This window comes from Amborella trichopoda, chromosome 1 (genome assembly GCF_054954075.1).
Source record: "Amborella trichopoda isolate Santa Cruz 75 chromosome 1, AtrichopodaSantaCruz75HAP2 v2.0, whole genome shotgun sequence".
Taxonomy (NCBI): Eukaryota; Viridiplantae; Streptophyta; class Magnoliopsida; order Amborellales; family Amborellaceae; genus Amborella; species Amborella trichopoda.
The window spans coordinates 820,182-845,490 of record NC_142336.1 but is presented as its reverse complement, the minus strand read 5'-3'; the positions used below and the strand labels follow the sequence as shown (position 1 = coordinate 845,490).

Genomic DNA, 25,309 nt, shown 5'->3' with positions numbered 1-25,309 from the left:
GAGATTCGTGCCTTCCAATAAGTGAAAAGGTTTGCTTCTACTGTGGGAGTATATTTTGCATGTACTTCTGAGGTAAAACTCATAATTGGAATATTTTTTGGACCCCAACAACCACCTTAAAAATTGATCTCTCTATATGTGCCTAACAACCACCTTAAAAATAAATTGATCTCTATGTGCCTAACAACCACCTTAAAAATAAATAAATAAATAAATTGATCTCTTTATGTGCCTCAAAAAAGCAATGTTTCAATATTGAACAAGAATCATCCAATTTTTGGAAGGCATGATCGAGATGTTCAACAACTTCAAATCCAATTTTTTTTCTTGAAAATAATCATTTGGTGATATATAGATGGATCTTAAAACTTCTATCCATTTGTTTGAGGGATTTTTTTTACAGTATGCTCTTACGCTCTACCGTTATTTATATATTATGCTCTACAGGAGTAAAGTTTGAAATTGTTCCCTAGACATGATTTATGTGGGATTTACTTTGAAAAAACTAATTTAGTATTTTCATAAAGCAACAAAAACAAAAAGGAAAAAAAATTGACCACCCAATTATCTAAGATCTAACTATCCAAAAAATGGATCGTCTGTGTGCAATCATAGGGGGTGAAGTTTTTTAGGCATATCCATGTAATAATATTAATCCTTAGGTTGAGTAGGTCACATCCCAAATTCGGATCCTAAAAATTGTCCTAGGCATGGTTTTGTCTAAGGGAGCAAATGGACATTTTTGCTCATGCAGGACCATACAATCTTTTTAGTTTTAGTAGTGTGGGCCTTCTAGGGGTGGCAATGAACCTGGACCCGAACCGGGTATATGGGTATGGATCTAAAAATTGGATCCGATGGGTCAGGTTAGGGTCCAAACATTGGACCTGAACAGTATTCAGTCCAAGGTTCATGTGGACCCGACCCTAATAGTGTTATTATTTAAATAATATTTAATACATAACATTTTCATAATATTTATATATTTTTAGTTATACTATTTAAATAATACATGTATATATTTAATAAACGGTGCAGTTTGTATAGAGCCTAGGCTTTAAACAATCAAATTAGAGCCTACCTTCAAATAGTCTAGAGATATGTGGTTTTCAATACTGGAAATCTTTGTGATAGCCTTAAAATATATTGTCATCTTTATTTATAAAGTTTAAAGCTTCAAAAATAGTGTAGATCGACCAATCTATGAAAATGTGAAAATCTTGAAAATTGATGGTCCATAAATGTGTTACAAAATACACTATATCCAAAACTTACTATCTTTTTTTTTCTCAAGTCCATGCATCTTGATGATGAGATGATCAATTTGAGAATGTTTACGCATCAAAACAACCTCCTCTAGTGAAAATTTTGATGTACACGCTAATTTGATTGTTTTGAGCCTCGGCTCTATATAAACTTTCCCTTTAATATAATATTCAAATATATTTTATTTATTTATTTTTAGATTGGGTCCAATCGGACTTAAACCCGACCCGCTGCACGCCAAGGCCCATATGCCCAGTGAAGCCAATAGGTCAAATTCCTGTGGTAGTCTATCTCTCTACCTCTTGCCTATGGCCACTAACATAGTCTTCAACAATAGCCCTTACATTTATTTTATTTGACAACAGTATGATACCGAGAGATGAAAAGAAAATGGCATACTTTTAAGGGCAACTTCTCTATGCTTCCCTGCAACATGAAACTTATATACTTTCCTTTATCCAACCATCCATTCTGAATAGAGGGATAAAATTGCTCCAATCACAATGTCACGTCTCTATACTATTTTATTTATTTATTTTTGTTTTGTAAACTATTTTGGCACCAAATTTTTTACGTCTAATCCTCTATTAAACTTGCACTAACTAAAAATATAAAAAAATATTTTCAATAAAAATAAATGACCAAAATACCCCTGAAAGATTCAAGGGGTATTTTGGTCATTATATTTTTTCAAACATTTATTTTTAATATTTTTTATAGGTGCACCCTAATGAGAAGATGACACATAAAAAATTTTATATTCATACAATTTGTATAAAAAAAGTTAAAAATAAAATACTTTGAGATGTCAGATAAGATCAAACGGTGAGTGGCTCTTTTGATCAAAATTGGACGGCTGGAAGTTAGGGGAAGCATAGATCTTCTATGTTGTAGGAGAAGTATAGAAACATTTTCCTACTTTTGAATATAGCATAGAATGGAGCTTTAATTTTAAAAAATTTGCTCTTTAACAATACTAAATTATTATATTTTAAAAATATTTTTTAATTATTAATTTTCCTATTTTCATGCTCTAGTTTGCCTATTTTTCACCCAAACCTTTTTCTTTTGTTTTCTTGAACACCATTTTTTTTTTGTAGCACCCATCAACGTTCATCATCGTCAAAGCTTTTCCCGACTAATTGAGCTCGACTACACGAATCATGATCCGTCATTTTACTCTATTAAGGGCCATATCCTCAATGAGGCCAAGTCCCCATATATTTTCTGACCACTTCCAAACATGCCTTTTTAGACCTATTTTTTAGCCTTCCACTTGAACTAATTTGTAACACCTAATAGGTGTTGTATTGGGTCTGCCAACCACCTAAGTCTGCTCCATCTCATCTTATTACTTATTGGGCCACACCTAAATTTTTCCTAATTTATTTATTTGGACTTCTATCTCTTATTATCTCGCCACTTATCCATCTCAATATCATTATATCCGCTACGCTCATTCTATTGGTTTATTGTTTTTTGTCTGCCCAACATTCTGCCTAATAAAACAAAACTGGTCTCATAACTGTCCTATAAAACTTTCCCTTCAACATTATAAAACACAAATCAACTAGTCCCAATCTATTACAGACATCTCCTTTTATGTTACATCAATTATGTTTAGCTAAATACTTACTGGCTAGAAATAATTGAATTAAACCTACCTTTATTTAATTTAAGGGGATGGAAAGTAACTAACATTATCTATATATCCATGTTTAACTATATACATATAGATATCTGAATCTGATTTGAACATTAGAGAATTCATCTAAATGAATCCCATAATTTAATATATTACCTATTAAATACTATTATCTAAAAATAATCAAGTTATTATGATTGGTTAAACCTCGAGTACTTGCATTTTACAAAAATTATGCCTCCTAAAAATTTTCACCATTGAAGGTTTTCCGGCACCATGATCACTAAAGCTGCATAGCTCTATCACAAATCTTGATCAAATGGATGATGATGAATCAAGCTTTTGTTGTCTAAGTTCACACTAAAGACATCTCTTTATTTAATGGGCGAGGTTTATATAAGCCGTCTATACTGTACAAGTAAAGCGTATTTCTAAACTTTGCCTAGAGACGTAGTTATGATGTCGGAAATCTTATAATAATTTGATAATCTATTAGCCTCCTAAGTTATGAAATTTAAAATTTCAAAAATAATATAAATCAAGCAAATCTATAAACACTTTAAAATTTTTAAAATAGACGGTCCAGATAACATATTACCAGACGCATTATTTTAGGACTTCAATTTTTTTTCCGTCATATCCATACGATATGAAGTTGAGGTAATCAATCAATTGGAAAGATTTCTACCATTAAAACACTTTTTTGTTAGATGATTTTCTTAGATGTCTTATGGTAACATCTTATATAGACTTAATATACAATTACCAATGTAAAGTCAGGGGTGGCAATGGACCCGGACCTAGGTCATGTCTGGGTATGAGTAAAAAAATTGGACTCGAACGCTCTTCGGGTCCGGGTCCACACAGACCTGACTATACCCAAATAATGTTAGTATTTAAAAAATATTTAAATAAATATAACTATATATTTTTAATTATAATATTTAAATAAGGAAAAATTTTATACCGAGCCGAACCTCTAAACAATCAAATTAGAGTGTACCTCAAAAATTTCACTAGAAGAGGTTGTTTTGATGCCCAAATATCCCCAAATTGATCATCTTGACATCAAGATGCATAGACATGAGAAAATAAAGGATTGAAACCACATTTCTCAACGCTATTTGAAGATGTGCTCTACTTTGATTGTTTAGAGTCTGGACGCTATATAAATTGTACCCTTTAAATAATGGGCCGTTAATTTTCAAAATTATCAAGTTCTCATCGATCTGCGTGATTTACATTATTTTCTGAACTTTAAATTAATAATTGGAGATAAAAATATATTTAAGGCTATCACAAATATTTCTAGTATTGAAACCACATTTCTCAATGCTATTTGAAGGTGTGCTCTACTTTGATTGTTTAGAGTCTTGACTCTATATAAACTGTACCCTTTAAATAATGGACCTAGTTTCTATGCGGCCAAGCCCGCATATGTAATCTCTAACATGTAGAACTTGAATATGAAAAAATAAGTAAATTTTTATAATTAGAAATAACAATATTGTAAGAAAACATTTGGACCGTTAGTTTCCATTGTTTTTAGATGGAACACCTATCATCCATCTTTAAGGTGGATGCTTACATTTTTGGACTGCATACAAAGTGGCTGGACAATTTTCCTTAAATAATTCATGTATTTTTAACATAATATTTTAATATATTTAAATATACATTTGTTATTTTGGGTTGGATCCAATCGGGTCTGGGTCAAGTCGGGTTTGGATACCAAAATTTTTTTTTGGTCAGGGTCCAGCCGGACCCGAACCTGACCTGACCCATTGCCACCCAAAGTCACCATATAAAAATTACCAAATTCCTTAACACGTCGAAAATATGTTAACAAATGTCCTCAATAAAATAGAAGTTAATGATAATAGGGTGCAATTGGCATACATATGCATCCTTAGGTGTAGAGGTAAGGTGCATTTCTTATCATAATATATAATTTTGATGAAAAATATTCTTAGGATTATCTCAAAATCAATTTTTATATCTAATTATAAAATTTTAAATTTCAAAAATGGTTAAAATCAAATAGATATATAAATATATAAAAATCTTCAAAATAGATAGTGTAGATAATACGTTGTAAAATGTACTATTTTTTAGTTTTAAATTTTTTTTATTTTTCATAATCATATATCGGTTTTTCAACATTAAAACTATATTTTGTGATGGACTTTTGAGGGGCATCCAAGTTCTATATTATAAGGTAGCATCCTTGTATAAACTTTTTCCATGATAATAATGAAGAAACAATGATAGCATGAACACGCATCACGAATTTATTGTGAATGAAATTAGCATTTACTTAGTCTTGGTACACTGAGATATTCATTTGGTCAAAAGAAGTTCAGAAGGACTGCAAATATTTGACCAATGTTCTTGAACCACGTGGCAAACAGCGGCGACCAGCCAAAGCGCGCCGACTTTTCGAGCAGTGTGCGCCCTCAGCGGGGCACATGAATCTCTGCAAGAAAATTTAGTGTTTTTCTGAAAAATATCAAGAAATTAATAGGTATGATACTGGTACATCAAAATAAAAAAAAAAGAAAAAAAAACCTATAAATACCACTAGGGTTTATTAGAACTTAGAAGGTTGGTGTGGACTTGCAGTCATGGCGAAGTTTTTCTCTCTAGGCCTTCTTTTCCTCCTCTTCCTATTTTTCATTGCAACTTCAGAGGTAATTTTTGTAAAATATGAAAAATTCAGCAAAATGTGACATAACCGATGAAAATGTTATGATGCTTTCATGTTATTGCTCTTTTCAATATTTTTTTTTTAAATTTTTTTTGGGGTTTTTTGCAGTTTGCACCTGAGGAGAGAGAACAACTAACCAAGAAAGTTCACAAGGTTTTCTTTTTTCTTTTTTTTTGTTTTATTTTAGATAGACTGAGTTTTCTTCTTTATTGTTTATTATTTATTTAATGAAGCTGGTTTTTAATTGTTGGGTTTTTCTCTTTCAGGGGAAATATGGTCCAGGAAGCTTGAGAAGTTACCGTAATACTCTCTCTCTTTCTCCCTCTCCATGTGTGACTACAATATCTTATTGTTGCTGTTTGTGAACGCATAAGGGTGCTTATCTGGTTGGTTAGACTGCCTACACTTGTCGGATTCTAGACCCGCCATATGGACTTGGCGGGTTGGATTGGGTCGAGGTCGAATTCTCATTTTTTTGGGTAATACAGTGGGGACGATGCGCCTTTATTTGTTTTTTTTTTTATATGGTTAGTCGTTTTTTAATGAGTTAGGTGAAAATGAAAATCTAGACTTTGACAGGAGTATAAGTGGTACTAGCATCACGACCCAACCGCATTTTCAGATTAAAGTCTCATTGCATGACAAAAATGTCAAGATTATGCTTGTGCAGTTACTTGCCGCATCGACATAACGGGTTGGGTTTAGTTACCTCTATAAAAGTATTTTTGTCATTTGAAAAGTATCCTACTCATCTCATTATTTATTGGAGACGGATAAACAAACTGATGAGTATTATATATGGTTAAATAAAGACAGCCGCGAATAATGTTATAAGTTGGTGCTAGTTTCGTTTGGAAGGTTACAAACAATGTTGCATTGTTGTCAGCACACTTCCAACCATCAAATCAATAATTACATGATATTATATATCTCTTACCATACACAAAGTACATGTGAAGAGACATAGAAATCTTGACCAAATTAAAATTGCTGCCTAATTTAGTGTAATTTTCTCAATCAATCCTAATTAATTGGAATGGGGATTAATTTTTGTTAAAATATTTTTCCTTAATTCTATGGATGCAGAGTGCCCTAATGCTTGCTCATGGAGATGTTCAAAGACACAGTATCACAAGCCATGCATGTTCTTTTGCCAAAAGTGTTGCAGGAAATGTCTCTGTGTGCCCCCTGGCTTCTATGGCAACAAGCAGGTTTGTGCTTGCTACAATGACTGGAAGACCAAGAGGGGAGGACCCAAATGCCCCTAAATAATCTCTCTCTCTCTCTCTCTCTCTCTAAATGCTCATTAATCTTCTCTCTCTAAATTAACCTACAATACATTTATAGTTTGTAGTTAATGTGAGTTTGACATTGGCAAAAATTCTCTCCCACTCATAGATTTTATTTTATTTTTTTGTCATGTGGTTACAATAGGATTTTAGAGTTTGGGACTGCTTGATATGTGAGTTGAAATGGGCAAATTCTCTCTCTCTCTCTCTCTACATGGATGAATGTTTCATGCTTCTTGCTTATACATTGAACTTATACAAGCTTGGGTTTTACTTGACCATGTGAGACATGGACATCCTCTCTCTCTTGTACACAAACATAAAATGATCTTCTCTCTCATACACTCTCTCTCTCTCTCATTCAAGGTTGTTTGCTGCCCTAGAAGGACTGATAGACCAAATGCATAGTCATGACTGCAAGGGCAAGTGGTGCACTTAGGGTTGATGGGTAATATCAGCTTCAAGGATTTAGGATATAGAGCTGCGCTCTAAACAATCAAATTAGAACCCATCCAAATTTTTTTTATGTTTTGATGTCTAAATATCTTCAAATTGATCATCTCGACATCATGATGCATGTACATAAGAAAAAAAAAAAAAATTTCAAATTTTAGAAATACTGCATCTTGTAATGCATTTTTTGGTGGTCAATTTTCAAGTTTTTATAGATTTCCTCGATCTATATTATTTTTGAAGCTTTAAATTTTATAATTAAATATAAAAATATATTTTAAGGATGTCACAAAGATTTTTAGTATTGAAACCACATTTCTCGATACTATTTGAAAGTGCATTTTACTTTGATTGTTAAGAGCCTCAACTCTTTACAAATGCACCTTTTTAGGAATGGACCCAAGGCATAAGTAATCAGGGTGGTTGCTACAACATAATGATTAGAGTTCTATTTCTATTTTAGGAAGGGGACATTTCCTCATTGATCTACCAAAAAAAAATCTACTTTCTCATCCCTTTCGGGACCCTACATAGGCATGACTAGCATCAGGTTACGACCCTTTTGATAGATCAATTGAGAAGGAAATGTAGTTTTTTAATGGGTTCAATGATTCATGCGTTTGGTTTTTAAGGGTTTTAGAAGGGTGCATTCCTGATCATATAGATTTGAATCCCATGTTCAAGATAGATTTTAGGAGAGTGGATTAGTATTCTTTTTAGAAAAAGATGAATTTTAGGTGGGTGAATTCTATCAAAAACCAACCGTACTATTTGAAAAAATAGATATCAAATGATTAGAAACCCGTAGTGTATTATTTGTATTAGAAAAAAATGGAGTAAAAAGTAAGAAAGGGGCTGGGTCACGGTGGGTAGTATCCCCACACCTAGTTACGGCATCATGGTGTCCAGTCTTACTATTGACACCTTCAAGTATAACATCTTCAAATGTAACTCCCCAATCTATTAGAAAATGGTTAGGCGTCTGTATTCCCAACTGAATTACCCAAAATGGAAAAAGTAAAAAGTTTGTATAAGATTGCAACCTTAAGTGTAGAAGGTTGTTGCAATCTATAGTGTCTATTTTATTTTGGACGGTGTAGATTTAATACTATCTTAAAAACATGCTACTTTTTTAGACTATTTTATCGTTTAACTAAAATAGATGGCATAAACCTTCACATCTTTACTTTTATAAGTACGATGGTTTTTTTTACAATTTTTAAGATATTCATTAAATCTATATTGTCTAACTAAAACCGATGGCGTGAACCTTCACATCTTTACTTTTATAAGTAAGGTTGCCGCCTTATATAAACAACATCGAAAAAATATTATAAATGCATGTGGAGTGCTCCCATGGGAATCCGCTACAAACTTTCTACCTCCTATAAAGGACCTATAGTGTTCTCATCATTGCAAATTTTGATATCCACTTTAGAATCACCGAATGAGTATTACTATAATAGTTTTTAGGGAAATTATAAAGAGTTCATTTTTTTTCTTCAGATTAATAGAAATAAACCTTAAATTTTCAAAACCTTATTCAAGATTCTTTTCACCACTATTTGTATTCTTTTATTATGAAAGAACCCCTCATAGTAATTTTAGGTCCATGAAGGTATCATGGTTAACCAAAGACCGTGATGGTCATGGTGAGTTTTTAGTGACTTTGTCGTGGATTTAAATCATCACAGTTCTAGTAGAACCATATTTGAAGGATCACGACACTTGAAGCACGGTGATGGATTATTCAACTATCGCAGTTTTAATTAAACTGTGATAGTATTATATTTTCGAAATAAAAGTATGTGACGGGTGATAGATTTCCATGAAGGGTATCATGGTGGTGCGAGATCCGTAATAGTCAAGGTGATCATCACGGTCTTGTAAGTGATGGTTCTAATGTTGCCCCATCGTCACTATCCTAATAGATCTGTGATGACTTAAGCCCCACGCCAGCAATGTTTGAACCCTCCTCGACCATCATGGTTATGGGTTAACCGTGATACCTTTACGGGCCTAATACTATTATGAAGGGTATTTTCAGAATAATAATAATAATAATAAACACAAATATGGTGAAAAGGGGCATGGATGAAGTTTTGAAAATTTTGGAGTTTATTTCTAATAACGTAAAAAAATGGATTTTTTTTTATAAATTTCCTAATTTTTATTATAAAAAAAAAAATTGACTTTTTAAAACACTTATCACTAGCCTAAAAATTGTACACTCTTTGTATGGTCATAGGACTAAATTTTCACTTAGCACATTCATTTGAAGTGTTTTTTTTTTTTTGTTGGTAGCTTAGATGAGATTATATTCTGAAATTCTGGGGTCTTCTTACCTTATTGAATAAATGCAAGATGTGCTCTAGCTGGAGTATACATTCTTATTACTTTATCTTAATCTCAATAACAAATTGCAGTAGAATCTCAATCAGAGTGATTGAAACAACTCAACCACCTATGGGACCTTTAATTTGACATTCGTGGTTGCTTGCTCATACAGTAATGATTGTAGACTTTCAGTTCATTTTAGGATTTATTTTCCCAAAAAAGTTCATTTTAGGATTTAGTAATAATCTTTCAATAATCTGGTTTGCATAAGGACTAAGCATCGTGCCAAAAATTAAAGCTGTACCTCACAATCTTGTTAGAAAATATAGTTACAGTGCTGGAATCCTATGATGACTTAAAAGAATATTTCGATCCTTGATTATGAAGTTAAAAGCTCCAAAATTACTGCATAGCTGGCCGATTTATAAATACTTGAAAATAAAAAGTATGAATAATGTGTTATAACTAGGGTGGTAACGGGTTGGGTTGGGTCCAAACGGATATGGATCCGACCCAAAAATTAAAAAATTTATGTATTTAAAAATATTTTATATATGAGGATCTGAAAAATATTACCAGACCTAGACCCAGAGCTGGACCCCAATAGTGTCGGGTCCAAGCTTGGGACCTATACCTGGACCGGGTTATGTCTGGGTCCATTGCCACTGCCAGTTAAAAGATGTACTATGTTTAGGACTACAAATCCTTTTTTTTCTTTTTTTCATTACTGGAAAGGACAAAATAATTTTCTAGTGTCCAACTATGTTTTCCTGTGGGATTTCAAGGTGCTATTTTAATTTTTATTGTAAGCCTGGGCCTTGCATAACTCTTTATCATGTTTCAATTAGCAAGAGAAAAGTAGAGGTCCCTTTGATAAAGTGATTCTCACACTATCAATTCATCTTTTCTTCAGATTAAACAATGATCAGCAAAACAACAAAATATTTGTTCCCTTGATTTGACTAAGAGTTTCCATCATGAAATGAACAATATATGTATTCATTTTTTTCATTGTATTAGTAAATCCTTATCTTACTAAAGTTCCTTTTACTTTCTCAAGTGTAGGGCAAACTTACCCAAAACAAAGTGTAGTGGGCAAAATTGGTGACACATACACCTAAATAGAAGATCCTTTAAGGGGGCCCCAACCTAGATTTTGAAAACAAAGCCCATCTAAAATTGGGTTGGTTAACTGTTGAAACAACCTTCAACAATTAAAAGCAGGGAAAATTACAAAAAAAACCCCGAGGACTACACTTTCTATGCAACTTACCCCCACCTTAACTTTTTTTCTCATTTTTTTCCCCCAAAATACACTTTCTATGCAAATAACCCCGCCAACCAAATAAAAAATAAAAAATATACATAAACTACCCTCCCTTACTTTTACCTTACTTACGCCTCTCTCTCTTCTGTGTAAGTACGCTCCGACAGTGAAACATTCTGGAGTCACAACACTCCGGCATTATCTATGTGAGCTTCGACAGTGCATCATGCACTTCGGCACTGTGTAAGTACGCTCATGCAATGGAATATAGAGTCACAACGCTCTGACACTGTGTATGTGAGCTTTGGCAGTAGCTGTGCGCTCTGGCAGTGCAACACTCTAGAGTCACAGTGCTCAGGCACTATCTATGTCCTCTTCGGCAGTAGATTATGCACTCCGATACTGTGTAAGTGCACTCCGACAGTGGAATCTGGAGTCACAACACTCTGGCAATAGATGATGCGTTTCGGCACTGTGTAAGCGCTCTGGCAGTGCAACACTTTGGAGTCACAACACTTCGACACTGTCTATTTGCGCTCCATCAGTGGATCATGCGCTCCGACACTGTGTAAGTGCGCTCCAGTAGTGTAATCTGGAGTCACAACGCTCCAACACTGTGTATGCGTGCTCCGGCAATAGATTATGCGCTCTGGCACTGCGATGGTTCGCTCCGGTAATAAGCTCCAAAAGTCATCGTCAAATCTGGCCAAATTGATTTATGTGTACATGAAGGGCATTTCTGTCTTAAAAAAAATAAACTCTTTCCCTTGGGGAGGGTATTTGCATAGAAAGTGTATTGTTTGGAAAAAAGTGAGAGAAAAACTTTGGTTGGAGGTAAGTAAAGTGTGGTCTTGAGGGTTTTTTGTAATTTTCCCTTAAAAGTAAATTGCATATTCAAATGCTTTTGGAAGATGTGGTACTGATTTCATAAACCCTTATGATTTGAGAATCTATTTTCATCCCTAAGTACAAAATTTAAAGATCTTTAAAATAGTGCAGATAGACATATTTGTAAACACTAAAAGTTTATGAAAATGGATGGTCTAGATAATGTATTACAAGAGACAATATTTTAAAAACTTGAAATCTTTCCCTTTTTTCATATTCGTACATATAGAGATGATCAATTGGAGGGTTTTCCAATATCAAAACAATAATCCCTAGTGAGTTTTTAATATGCCTCTTTTATTGTAGGGAGTTGATGCTTTATCCAAACTATATCTTTTAGAATATGACACGGTTTCTATGAGTCCATATAGAAATGAGTTGACTCTTAAAATACAATTTTTGCGATAGATTTTCGCACTAACATGGAGATCATGAATATAAATAAATAAATAAATTTTAAAAATTAAAAATAATGACTTTATGAAGAAAAATTTGGACCGTTACTTCCAATTATTTTTAGATGGACCACCGATTTACATCCATCTTAAAGATAGATGCTTTATACCTTGGGACCGCAATTTATAGAATTGTTGTCCAGCTTGTGTGAAATAATTTTCCTTTAGAATAACATGTTGATTGCATAAATAAAACACTTGATTTTTATTAATAGGCCCTCCAAACTTAAGTGGTGGTAGTTTATCTATCATATCATAGGTCTTAGGTTGTACAACTAAGAAAAAAAGTGGTTTTAGATTTAGTGAAAAGGGAAAGGAAATGTTCCCTCACTTCTAATTGGAAAGCCCACCATGTTGGCACACTTTATATGATTTAGTGGGAGAATACACCGATTTTTCTCTTAAAAAAATGCAAACAAGGAAATAAATGTTTAAAACCTTTACATGCTCTCGATAAATTTTACATTGGATAGATATGCGGTTCCTTTTTTTTTTTGGAAATAAATTGATATATATATATATATATATATATTGGAACTCATCAAAGCACAATGTGGAAATAACACTTGCAATCTCTTTCTCAACTCAATGCAAACAATGGCATTCTTTTTATTCTTTGAAAGGTGAAAGAGATAGAAAGGTGAAGAGGGTTTTATTCTTCATCAAGACCACAATCATAAAAGCTAAAGAAAAGTTCAATGCTTGCTTCCTATATGTTACTTCTATTCCTTTTTCCTCATATATTCCCATATCTTTTCTGACAATACCTTTATTCCATGTCCCATATGTATATATGTATATATATATATATACAGTTATAGGTCACTGTGTCATTGTAAAATAATAAAACTACATTAGTAGAAAATCATGTTTGTGGCATTTTTATGATCCCAAAATTTGGACACACTCTTTTCATCTCAATAATTAATAAAAAGCGAAATTCAATTTGTGTCATTTGTTTTCAAGTCCTAAAACTAGTACATCTCGACATTGAGATCTAGAGATATGAAAAAAAGAAAAAAAAAAAACCGAAGATTTCAAGTCTTAAAAATAGTACATCTTGCAATACATTATCTGGATCATTTATTTTTAGGATTTTCATGTGTTTATAGATATGCTTGATCTGAACCATTTTTAGAGTTTAAAATTTTATAATTAGAGATGAAAATAGATTATTTCACTGTCCTAAGAATTTTTTGACATCGAAATTGCGTCTTATAATAAAGTTTGGACCTATACCTTACCTTGATTGTTTAAAGTAATGTTGGCAAATTCGCTTTTCTTCAGCCGAAAAGGTCGAAGTTTTCGGATTTTCAACCTGATTGAAGTGAAACAAAGCTCTAGTGCATTCGCTTCGGCCTGCTTCAAGCTGCTTCAGGTCACTTTGGTTTGCTTCGGCCTCTTTGACCGAAGCACAAAATTGTCTTTTAAAAAGGCAATTATGTGTTTCGGCCCGCTTTGGTGTGATTCGGCCTCTTCGGCTAAAGCTTTGGCCCAAGCTTTGGACCAAAGCATAGAATTGTTTTTTTTTAATTGAATTTTTTATTTTTAACTTTTTTATTTTTATATACTTGATATATAAACGTATACTTTTGTAATATTAACTCTTTTAAAAACTCCGGAAATCTTCTTCTAAATCAACTGGAATACCGAATTGCTTCGTTTTCTGATCTAACCGAAGAAGACTCCGGAGCGAATGTGTTTAAATTCACAACCTTAAGCAAACCACACCCATTTGTAAGTACATTATATTTATTCATTTGTAAGTACATTATATGTATTCCTTTTCTTTTTGCAATAGGTCAAGACCTTTTATTGAATATCACGAGTAGGGTAGGGTTGTTGAGTAGCACAGAGCCTCCACCTTCCAAAAACACCACGTCATTCATGTCCCTCACTACCTTAAAACGACTAAAAAAAAGAGAACCAAAATCTCTATACCCTAAACAAGCCACCCACAAATTTTATTTTATTTTGTAATTTGGACCACTTAAATATTTAAATAGAACCCATTATTTTTTGTGCCCCCAAAAGTGGTCCTTAAGGCTCACGACGAATTTCATCCCACCATTAAATAAATAAATAAGGCAAAAAATAACAATAAAAGGAAACATGGGTTTGGAATGAACCCCTCAAACAAAATATTAATAATAAATTAAAGAGGAAGTAAGTAAAATAATCAGGTCCTTATCCAATTCCATGAACCTAGAAACTCTAAGCTGTTTTGCCAACATATTTGTTCTATATAAATTAATATAATACTTTGTGACTCACTTTATTCAATAAATATATATAGATACATATATAAAGTTTATGTAAGGGTGAGGTCCTAAACAATAAAATTAAAGCGTAGATCAAGAATAAGAAGAGGTTATTTTGATGCCTAAAAATCCTCAAATCGATCATCTCTACCTGAAGATATATGAACATGAGATAAAATGGATTTCAAATGTTGGAAATAATATATCTTATAATACGTTTTTTGAACCATAAATTTTCACGATTTTCAAGCGTTCATAAATTGGTTCTATATATACTATTTTTAAAATTTTAAATTTTATAATTTGATATAAAAATAAAATTTTAGGCCATTACAAATATTTTCAATACCGAAACAATGTCTTTTGGCGCCATTTGAACGTGCGCCTTACTTTGATTGTTCAGGGGAACAGCCTTATAAATACATATCTATAAAAAAAAAAAGTCTCCCCATTAGAAAATATGGGCATATCTCTCTCTCTCTCTCTCTCTCTCTCTCTTTTCCATTAGAAAACAGGGGCATCTCTCTCTCTTCTCCATTGGAAAATAGGGGCATTTCTCTCTCTCTCTAACCTCATTTTCCATACCGTTGAAGAACTCCAAATGCTGAAGGTGACACATCTCACTCAACCCATGATAAAAAGAGGAATGGCCTCTATCTCTCTCTCTCTCAAACATGCAACATGCTTTGACTTCTGTGGGCCTGCATGACTAGGATTTTCTCAAATCTTGCTTAATAATCTTTCGTTTGTGCTATGTTAGTTACCCTCTTGTGAATCCTAGTCCCTCTTATGGAGAGAGAGAGAGAGAGAGTAATTTAGATAAGTAGGGAGTGTGAGAGAGGAGCTAGTAATTAAGATATGTATAAAGAGAGAGAGAGAGAGTAATTAAGATATGTAGGGAGAGAGTGGTAGTAGTTAAGATAAGTAGGGAAAGAGAGAGAGTAATTAAGATATTAGGAAAATAGAGTGCTAGTAGGTAAAATATGTAGGGAGAGAGAGAGTAATTAAGATATTAGGGAGAGAGAGTGCCAGTAGTTAAGATATGTAGGGAGAGAGTGCTAGTAGTTAAGATATGTAGAGAGAGAGAGATAGTAATTAAGATATGTAGGAGAGAGAGAGATAGTAATTAAGATATGTAGAGAGAGAGAGATAGTATTTAAGATATGTAGGAGAGAGAGTGCTAGTAGTCAAGATATATGTAGAGAGAGAGAAATTAAGATATTAAGGAGAGAGTGCTAGTAGTTAAGATATTTAGAGAGAGAGTAATTTAGATATGTAGGGAGAGAGAGTGCTAGTAGTTAAGATATATGTAGAGAGAGAGAGAAATTAAGATATTAGAGTGCTAGTAGTTAAGATATGTAGAGAGAGAGAGTAATTAAGATATGTAGGGGGAGAGAGTGCAAGTAGTTAAGATATGGAGAGAGAAAGGGGGGATTAAGAAATGTTGAGAGAGAGAGTAATCTATACAAATAGGGAATGATACATGCATTTAAAAAAAATAAAAAATAAAAAAAAAATAAATAAATAAAAAGAAGTAGAGACTATTATTACAACCCCAGCAAATAATGGAAGACAAAAGCAAAATGGCTCCAAAAGAAATGTGAACATCATTCACTCCCATTCCAAAAAGTAGGGCTTTCTTTGTTATTCATGGTGGCTTTCCTGTCATTTTCCTTATAAAACTTTGTGACGTTGGCCGCTTTCTTCGTTGGATCATTTCATCATGATGCAATATGGATCGTCGGATCTCGATGAGACGCTTGATTTTAGATCCAACGGCTAGTATCCAATATTGGTGGATAACGTACTTCTAATGGCCTACGGCGTTAGGTTTTTGTAAATATAACGGAATGGTAGGCCTTTTATTTGTTTGTCTTTTTCTTTTTTTTCTTTTTTTGTGATAACCCAACAAAAAAAGGCTAACAAAAAGAAAATAAAGGAAATGTAAATTTGTAATTGTAGGATTTAAGTATTTTTTTTGTGATAAAAAAATAAAATATAAATAAAATAATAAAAATTGTTTTTGTAAAAAAACAAAATATAATGAGACAATTTATCTTTAGTACAAGGTGGTCACAAGTAATTTTGACTATTAAATGTAAAATTGGATGGTTGTATTTATTCCATTGACCATAAGTTTTAAAATGACATTTTTTTTTTTTTTTGAAGAGAGAGATTTCACATATTATGTTGTCAAGCATTTTCTATGTAAATAAGATGAAAAGAAAACTTGATGGTGTGAAAATGTCCTTTTGCGAGTTAGAAGTCATGAATGGAGGAGGCTAATTTGAATTTTATCTTGCCTCATTTGCAAATTATTTTTTTTTTTTAAAAAAAAAAAAACAAAAGAAGAGAAAAGAATAGAAAAGAAGCATAGATGGTGCAAAGTTGACAACATTTTTCATCAAACCCTTTGGCATCTTTTTTTTTTTTTTTTTTTTTTTTTTTTTTTTGGAGGACCCACCCACATCCCCCTTGCTTTGCTAAATTCCATTCCTAAGCCATTGAAAAGAAAAAGAAAGACCAACCATACAAAATAAAGGAAAAGGAATACAGTTGAGCCCTTCAAGTTCCTCAACCCCAATTGCTAAACAAAAGTTTAATCTCTCTCTCTCTCTAATCATGACTAAAGTTTGAGCCAATCTCTCTCTATCTTTCTCTCTCATCAAGATTAATGTTTGATCTCTCTTTAATCATGACCAAACCCTCTTTCTAATCATGACTAAAGTTTGAGCCAGTTTCTCTCTCTATCTCATCAACATTAATGTTTGATCTCTCTCACTCCATTCAAGATTAAAGTTTGAACCAATCCTCTATCTCCAATCAATATTAAAATTTGATCTCTCTCTCTCTATTCAAGATTAAAGTTTGAACCAATGTTCTCTCTCTCCAATCAAAATTAAAATTTGATCTCTCTCTAACCTAAAAAACTCAACTCTCTCTCTCTCTCTCTATTCAAGATCAAAGTTTGAACCAATGCTCTTCTCTCTCTCTCCAATCAATATTAAAATTTGATCTCTCTCTCTATCCTAAAAAACTCAACTCTCTCTCTCTCTCCATTAAAGATTAAAATTTGAACCAATTCCCTCTCTTCAATTAATATTAAAATTTGATCTCTCTCTCTCTCTCTGAGAAACCCATCTCTCTCTCTCTTTTACAAAAACAAAGGACCCTCTCATTCCCCCCTTTAAACATGGCTTCTCCCTCAAACCAAGAAAAGACATCCATCTCTCTCTATAGTTTTATTCTATCATACAAACAAAGATTCCTCTCTCTCTCTCTCTCTCTCTCTCTCTAAAGATGTTGCTTTTTGGTTTATAAATAACCATGCACAGAGGCCATGAAAGTAGGGAGTTCAACTTATTATAAGATTAGGGCTTGGCTTCTCTTCTGTTCTTTCTTCCCCCATATGCCAAGCTCTTCCACCTCCACAAACACTCAATTTCAAAAGAAAAGCAAGAACACAGGCACCCAAGCCTTTGAGGACCAACAGCAAGCCTTAGAATCAAGAACCAATTCAACCTCCACCATGAGGCCACAGGAAGCTCCTAAATCCACAAGCCAAGAGCCCATGAGGATCTCCAATGGGAATAAGAAGCTTGTTAGGTACAAAGAGTGCCGGAAGAACCACGCGGCGAGCGTCGGAGGCTATTCTGTCGACGGATGCCGCGAGTTCCTGGCCGGAGGCGAGGAGGGCACGGCGGCTGCCCTCACATGCGCCGCGTGCAGCTGCCACCGGAATTTTCACAAGAGAGAGGAGGATGGGGTTTGCCAGTGTTCGTCGAAATCGACCTCGAAGAGATGAGAGAACTACTTTGACGAGATGAGAGATGGAAATATAAATGCTTTCCTCCTCTGATTTCCCTTCTTCTTTTTTTTTCAGCTCTTGCCTTTGCAACTTTTTTTTTGTAACTTATTGCTACCATGTTTGGGTTTGTATACATGTAATACTACCGGATTGGTTTTTCTTTTTTTCGGTTGCTTTTTTTTTTGTTATTGGTTAGATTTTTGTACTTTTTCTTTATTATTATTATCCTTCATATGTTTGGATTTGTAAAGACTAATTCAAGTGTTTCTTTTGTTTTCCTTTTTTTTCTTTTTGTATAATTTTTTTTTTTTTAATTGGTGGGGAAAGAAGGGAAATGGGAAATTATGATTTGTTTTTTTCTTGTAATTTGGTTTTCTTGGTTCCTGAAATTTCAGCAGCAATATGAAGAATTGCACTTTGAAGAACAAAAATTGCTTCTCTGATCATCTGGGTTTTCTCCAACCTCTCTCTCTCTGTGTCTCTCTCATTTTTACATCAATCTCTCTCTCTCTCTCTCTCTCTCTCATTTTTACATTCAATTTCTCTATCTCTCTCTCATGTTTCCATTCAATCTCCCTCTCTCTCTCTCTCTCTCATTTTACCATTAAAAATCTCTCATTTTTCCATTCAATCTCTCTCTCTCTTATTTTTCCATTCAATCTCTCTCTCTCTCTCTTATTTTTCCATTCAATCTCTCTCTCTCTTATTTTTCCATTCAATCTCTCTCTCTCTTATATTTTTCCATTCAATCTCTCTCTCTCTCTCTCATATTTTTCCATTCAATCTCTCTCATTTTTCCATTCAATCTTTCTCTCATTTTTACATTCAATCTCTCTCTAACTCTCTCTCTCTCTCATTTTTCCATCCAATCTCTCTCTCTCTCATTTTGCCATTGAAAATCTCTCTCTCATTTTTCCATTCAATCTCTCTTTCTCTCTCTCTCTCATTTTGCCATGGAAAATCTGTCTCTCTCTCTCTCATTTCTCCATTCATTCTCTCTTTCTCTCTCTCATTTTGCCATTGAAAATCTCTCTCTCTCATTTTTCCATTCAATCTCTGTCTCTCTCTTTCTCATTTTGCCATTGAAAATCTCTCTCTCTCTCTCTCTCATTTTTCCATTCAATCTCTCTCTCTCTCATTTTGCCATTGAAAATCTCTCTCTCTCTCTCTCATTTTGCCATTGAAAATCTCTGTCTCTCATTTTTCCATTCAATCTCTTTCTCTCTCTCTCTCTCTCTCTCATTTTTCCATTCAATCTCTCTCACACACACACTCTTGCCATTCTAAGTCTTTTTCTCTCTCTCTCTCTCTCTCTCTCTCTCCATAACAATGACACTTCTACATCAAACAGGGGAATGAACGGTTCCGTGCAAATCATGCCCACACAAAGATTGAAGGCAAGGCTTTCTTAGCCCTTGGATCCCATGCCTTCTTGAGATGGACGGTAAAAATCAACAACCTCTTTTTTCATGCCAATCGATTCCAAGTCCATGATTTCATGAAAGCAATGCATCCAAGGGCTGAGATTGTCTTTCCTAAATTCTTAGCATAGGCATGATGTCTACCATAGTTATCAAAATCAGACCAAACAGGCAACCGTTCAACCACCGATAGGTGCTTTGACCGATATGGTTTAGCATGAAAATTGGATTTAGTAAAAAACTGGTCAAAATTAGTATATGACTTGTCTTAGTCGGTTTCAACTGGTTCAATCAATCAAATAAAGTGTTGCCACTTTTTTTAAAAAAATATATTACATATTTTTGAACTATTATTAATATTTTTTTAAAATATTTTAAATTCTAATCAATCAGACAAGTGGTTGGACGGATTTTAACTTAACTAAACCCCCCAATTGTTTGGCCGGTCCCATTGTGATAACAATAACTATTGTATCAATCCCTTAAAGCATCATATTTACATTCTATGCCTTCCATGATGGTGTTATTTCGATTATTTGCTCTTGAAATCTACACCATCCATTTGTAAATAGATCTCCCATTTGTAACATTCCCATTCCCATCAAGGATGGTTGAATGGGAAGGATTGGACGGTGGATGTGATACTGTACGCTTGGTCACAAGCAACCTTGACGGTTGATGCAAGTTCATAGAGGTTTCTCAAGCAGACTTGCACATGTTTTGCAATACATTTAGAATGTATACTATATGATAATTTATCTTTGTTACAAGAAGGTCATAGTTACTACTAGCCATTAGATGTCATAAAGTTTTACAAATTTTCTTTTGAATTTTGAATCTAGTCAATAATATACTTATAATCACCTGATTGGAAATCTAAGGGACAAGAATTATTGTGATTTTCTTGTACTAAATAAAATGATCTTTTTGTATACATTTCCAAGAGGCAAAAAGGAAAAAGAACTCTATGACCTGTTAGATTACATATCTCACAACTACCAATGATTCTAATTGTTGTGTTCCAGTGAATAGTTTTATAACATATCCCTTTAATTTCAGTAGATGGCCAATGTCAAGCATGATAACTCAATTTAGAAAATATTATGGGATTCTATAATATCATATGGTTAAGTCCAACATCCAATAAGAGTGAGTGTTAATCCTATATTTGTCAAATTTTGTTTCATTTTTCCAAAGCTTGTAGATTTTTAAGGGTATTTGTGTGGTTAAGGGTGAAACTGACAATTAAACTAAAGGATAATTGCAGTTACATTAAGAGAATATTATTAAATTATCTATGAGAAAGTATATAATGAGACCATTTACCTTTTGTACAAGGTGGTTGCGATTAATCTTGACAATTGGACGTCAAATCGGTTGGTTGTATTTATTTCATTGAACAAGTTCAAAGTTCAAAAAAAAACTTATCGAACTTTGTAACACACTTAAACTATCAAATTTCACATCGAATGGTTGTAAGTAATTGTAACCTCCCTGTATAAAAAGTAAATGGTCTCATTATATACAATCTCATTATCTATTAAGAGATGAAAATCCTAACACTTTACCTATATCTTTTGATTTAGTTTTTAAAAATATCCATAAAAGAACAAATTGTCTTGAGTTGCAAACGGGTAAAATGTTGAATATTTCTTTTTGTATGGGTATTTTGGTAAAAAAAATTTACATTAATAGTGTGCTACGATAATTGTCTTTTAGTGAAAATATCAATGTTGTTTTCGCGGCATTCAAAAGTGAAAAGGATAAACATTTTGGAAAATATATTGTTAAATGCTCTTAGCATCTCTATGACTTGACACTCTTAGTTAGTGCAGGCATCTTGATATTGAGTTCTTGAAAGCTAATATCATATATATACCTGCTTTCCACTTGGAGCTCGAGGCAGTCATTAGATTTCAAATGTTGCATATATGTACATCTCATCTAGACAATATAAGAAAAACATACAAAAATAAGAGAAAACGATTATCTTTTTTGTCAATTTGATGGACAATGAATCTTAACCTTCAAGAATTCAATGTCAGTTTTTTTTAATTTGTATTATTCATATATTATACTTAGCAAGTATAGACCATAAGATTGTTTACCAATATTACAATCATCCTTAGCTATTAGACTGGAGATCCAACGGCCAGATATGGGCCACAGTCTGAGAAAAATATTTGAGTAATTATTATTTTGAATTTTTAACCTAATCAATACCACACACCAACCACCTAATTTTACATTAAATGGCGCAGGACAATTGTGACATTCTTGCATTAAGATAAATAATGTTATTGCATACTTTTTTGTATTCATATTCCATCCATCAATCCATTGATACAACATTACTTTACTACACCATGGTTACGTTCTTCAAAAAACTTCAAAGAGTAGAAGTGAAGTTATAAAAAGGGATATACAAGTAATAATATTGTTTTGCTGGGAAAGCATGGTGTGATCCATATACTCATCATAATAAAATAATCCTAATATTATCACTGTCAAGTCAATGCCTTGTACAATGCTGAGGGAAGACTGTACTGTACTGTACAGGACTAGCGGGCATGTTTGGTGGGGCTCATTTGAACCAGTTACATGCTCAAAATATGGATTAGACAACCACCAACCTCATTATTATCATTATTTGAACCTTATCCTAACTATTCGGAGCGGCACATACTGCATTTAACATGAGTGACAAAATGCATGAGCATCATGGATACTTGGCCGCAAGACAAGCAAAAAGGGGGAAACAATCTTTCGGAAAGTATAGGTACCCCACCTTAAAACCTCCTTAATTTGTTTTTTTTCTTTTTGTTAAAACTTATCCAATATTTTCTTGAGTCTTATGATTCCCCCAACCCCACCCACCCACCCACCCAAATTAAAAAAAAAAAACATCTATTTTAATTTTTTACTTTGAAATATTTTTCAATTCACCAATTTAAACCCATCTGGATCGACAATCTGACATGGATCTCTAGAACAAATGATTTAGCCCACCGATTTGAGTTTTTGAAACATTGGGGAGAAACCAAAATCTCCATTTGACATCATGCAAAAAATTACAGGTGACTACAGTAAGTAACTATCAAAATCAGTAGGTCGAGTAGCGGGCCTACATATGATCCAAGTAAGTAGGGTTGTTGGACTACAAAAGTTGTTGACAAGTCTCTGTTCATGCAGTTGCTTGTTCTCATATGTGTAATCCAATGCCTCATGACAAAGCTATCTCAAAGGACTTAGATGGGGGAATGTATGGTGTGTCCCATTTTTGTAGTGGAATTTCCGAAAAAATTAATGCTCTTGCAGGATCATATTGTTCATTTGCTCCCTAGGGCAAAAAATTGCTTGATCCTAAAATTTGGTGATGTAACTGCTAGAACTTGGTGACCAATCTCGAAGAAACAAAAACCAAGGATGAAGTTTCTATAAGGGCTATATTTTATGAAAACAAAATAAAGCCTCACCTCTAATCTTCATCCTAAAAGCATTTTGGACTTCAGAAATCATCATGATGGTTTTAAAATCAATTTTCAATACCTACAATAAAATTTAAAACTCAAAAAATGGGATAGACCTTGTTGATCTATTAACACTTATTTTTGGGTGAAATAGATTGTTTAGATTATTTGTTTTAATATACACTATCTTTAGAACTTGAAATCTTTTTTTCTTTTCACAACTATAATGTTGAAGCTGAGATGATCGATTTAAAGCTTTTTTAACACTTGAATTGTAAATTTTGATGAGTTATGAGGTGAGAGTTTACTTGCGGCGTTATTAAACCATTTTCCAAAAACCAATTCTCACTCTCTATGCAACTAAAGAAAAATGACGTTCTGACAATGAATCAAAACAGTCTAATTGTTTGAGGAAAAACCTATATGTTCAAGAACGCAAAATTCAATTTTTTTTAAAAAATAATAATCTGGTAATACTTAGAGTTGTTTTACAATATGCTACTGTGAAAATTGTTGTACAGTATGCTCCTGTAGGAGCATGTCATACACACTGCGTAGATTTATAGGTTATTTTAATAGTTTCTGGCGGCACTGGAATTGTAATTTTTTGGTAGGTCTTGAGATGTCATGAGACTTCATCAAATGTTCTAAAGTTGTAGCCCTTCCAAAAGTGCATTGTAGATGTGAAAGTGTTTTTGAAAGTGTTTTTGTATATAGTGAGATCATTTATATTTGGTACAAGGTTATCACAATTGATGTTGCTCATTGGATGTAAAATTAGATGGTTGCATTTATTCCATTGATCAAGCTCAAACTTTCAAAGAAAGCTTTTCAAACTTTATGACACACTCAAGCTATCAAATTTCATATCAGATGGTTGTAAATAATTGTGACCTCTCCTTGTATAAGAGGTAATTAGTCTCATTATATACAATCTCTTTTTGTAAAGCTTCTCCTCAACTATCCTTGGAAAATAAAGCTTTATTTTTCAAACTTGCATATCATTCATCTCGGTCACACAATAATGGGTACGAAACAAAATGAATTTCAAGTGAAAAATTGTTATATCTTAAAACAACTTTTTTGGATTAGTTATTTCAAAGTGTTCTTAGATCTGCTAGACCTACTCCACCTTTAGAGCTTCAAAGTCCATAGCAAGGGAAGAACTATACTTGTAGATCATCTTAAGGGTTTTTGGTACTGAAACTACATTTCTGAGTGGAGTTATAGGATAGGGCTTTACGAAATATCGCAATGCTATGGCCTACTGAATCCTAGGGCTAAGAATGGGTCGGATGGGGTCCGGATCTATGTGGATCCAAATCTAGATCCAAAAAGTATACATGGGATCTAGATTTGGATTTGGATCCGAGTCCGATCGGATTTAAAAAAATTATTTTATACAATAATATATAATATATAATAAAAAATATTATTTAATTTATATCTATAGATATAAAATAATATATATTAGTTGAACGATTGGGTCGAATCCAAATTGAATCTACCTGTACCCAGATCTGATCTGAATACTATTTGGATCCAAAAATTGGATCCGGATAGGAACCGTTGGATCTAAATATTGAATCTAGTGTTTAAAAAAACGTCGAGTCGAACTGGACTCGCCCGGTTCGACTTGAGAATCGCCATGGACGGATCGAAACGGTGAAAAAAACGGGAATCGTCTGGTTCTAGAGAGAACCGGACCATTCTGCACAGTGACTCGCAGATTCACTGTACGGAATCGGCGAGTCCCGTACGGAATTTTTTTTTGGTAATCCATGATAGATTTTTTTGTAATACTTGATCGATTTTTTTGTAATCCATGATCGAATTTTTTTTTTTTTTTTTTGTAATCCATGATCGAATTTTTTGTTTTTTTTTTTTTTTTGTAACCCATGATAGAATTTTTGGTAATCCATGATCGAAATGTTTGTTTTTTTTCTTGTAATCCATGATCGATTTTTTTTTTTTTTTTTTGTAACCCATGATGGAATTTTTTGTAATCCATGATCGAATGTTTTTTAATCCATGATCGAAAT

General features: G+C 33.2%; 1 protein-coding gene across 1 annotated transcript; it reads left to right on the top strand.

The window, feature by feature from the left end:
• The first annotated feature begins 5,506 nt into the window (after window positions 1–5,506).
• Window positions 5,507–7,182, top strand: LOC110006456 (gibberellin-regulated protein 6). The gene is made up of 4 exons (XM_020661961.2): window positions 5,507–5,601; window positions 5,727–5,771; window positions 5,885–5,918; window positions 6,705–7,182. Exons 1-4 carry the CDS (start codon window positions 5,536–5,538, stop codon window positions 6,884–6,886), a joined length of 327 nt encoding a protein of 108 aa, XP_020517620.1. The 5' UTR covers window positions 5,507–5,535; the 3' UTR covers window positions 6,887–7,182.
• The last annotated feature ends 18,127 nt before the right edge of the window (window positions 7,183–25,309 follow it).

Excerpts from the sequence above, each read along its gene's own strand:
- LOC110006456 (XM_020661961.2), top strand. The coding sequence starts at position 5,536 with ATGGCGAAGTTTTTCTCTCTAGGCCTTCTTTTCCTCCTCTTCCTATTT. Across the intron at positions 5,602-5,726 it reads TTTTCATTGCAACTTCAGAG|TTTGCACCTGAGGAGAGAGA; the intron begins GTAATTTTTGTA and ends GGTTTTTTGCAG. Across the intron at positions 5,919-6,704 it reads AGGAAGCTTGAGAAGTTACC|AGTGCCCTAATGCTTGCTCA; the intron begins GTAATACTCTCT and ends CTATGGATGCAG.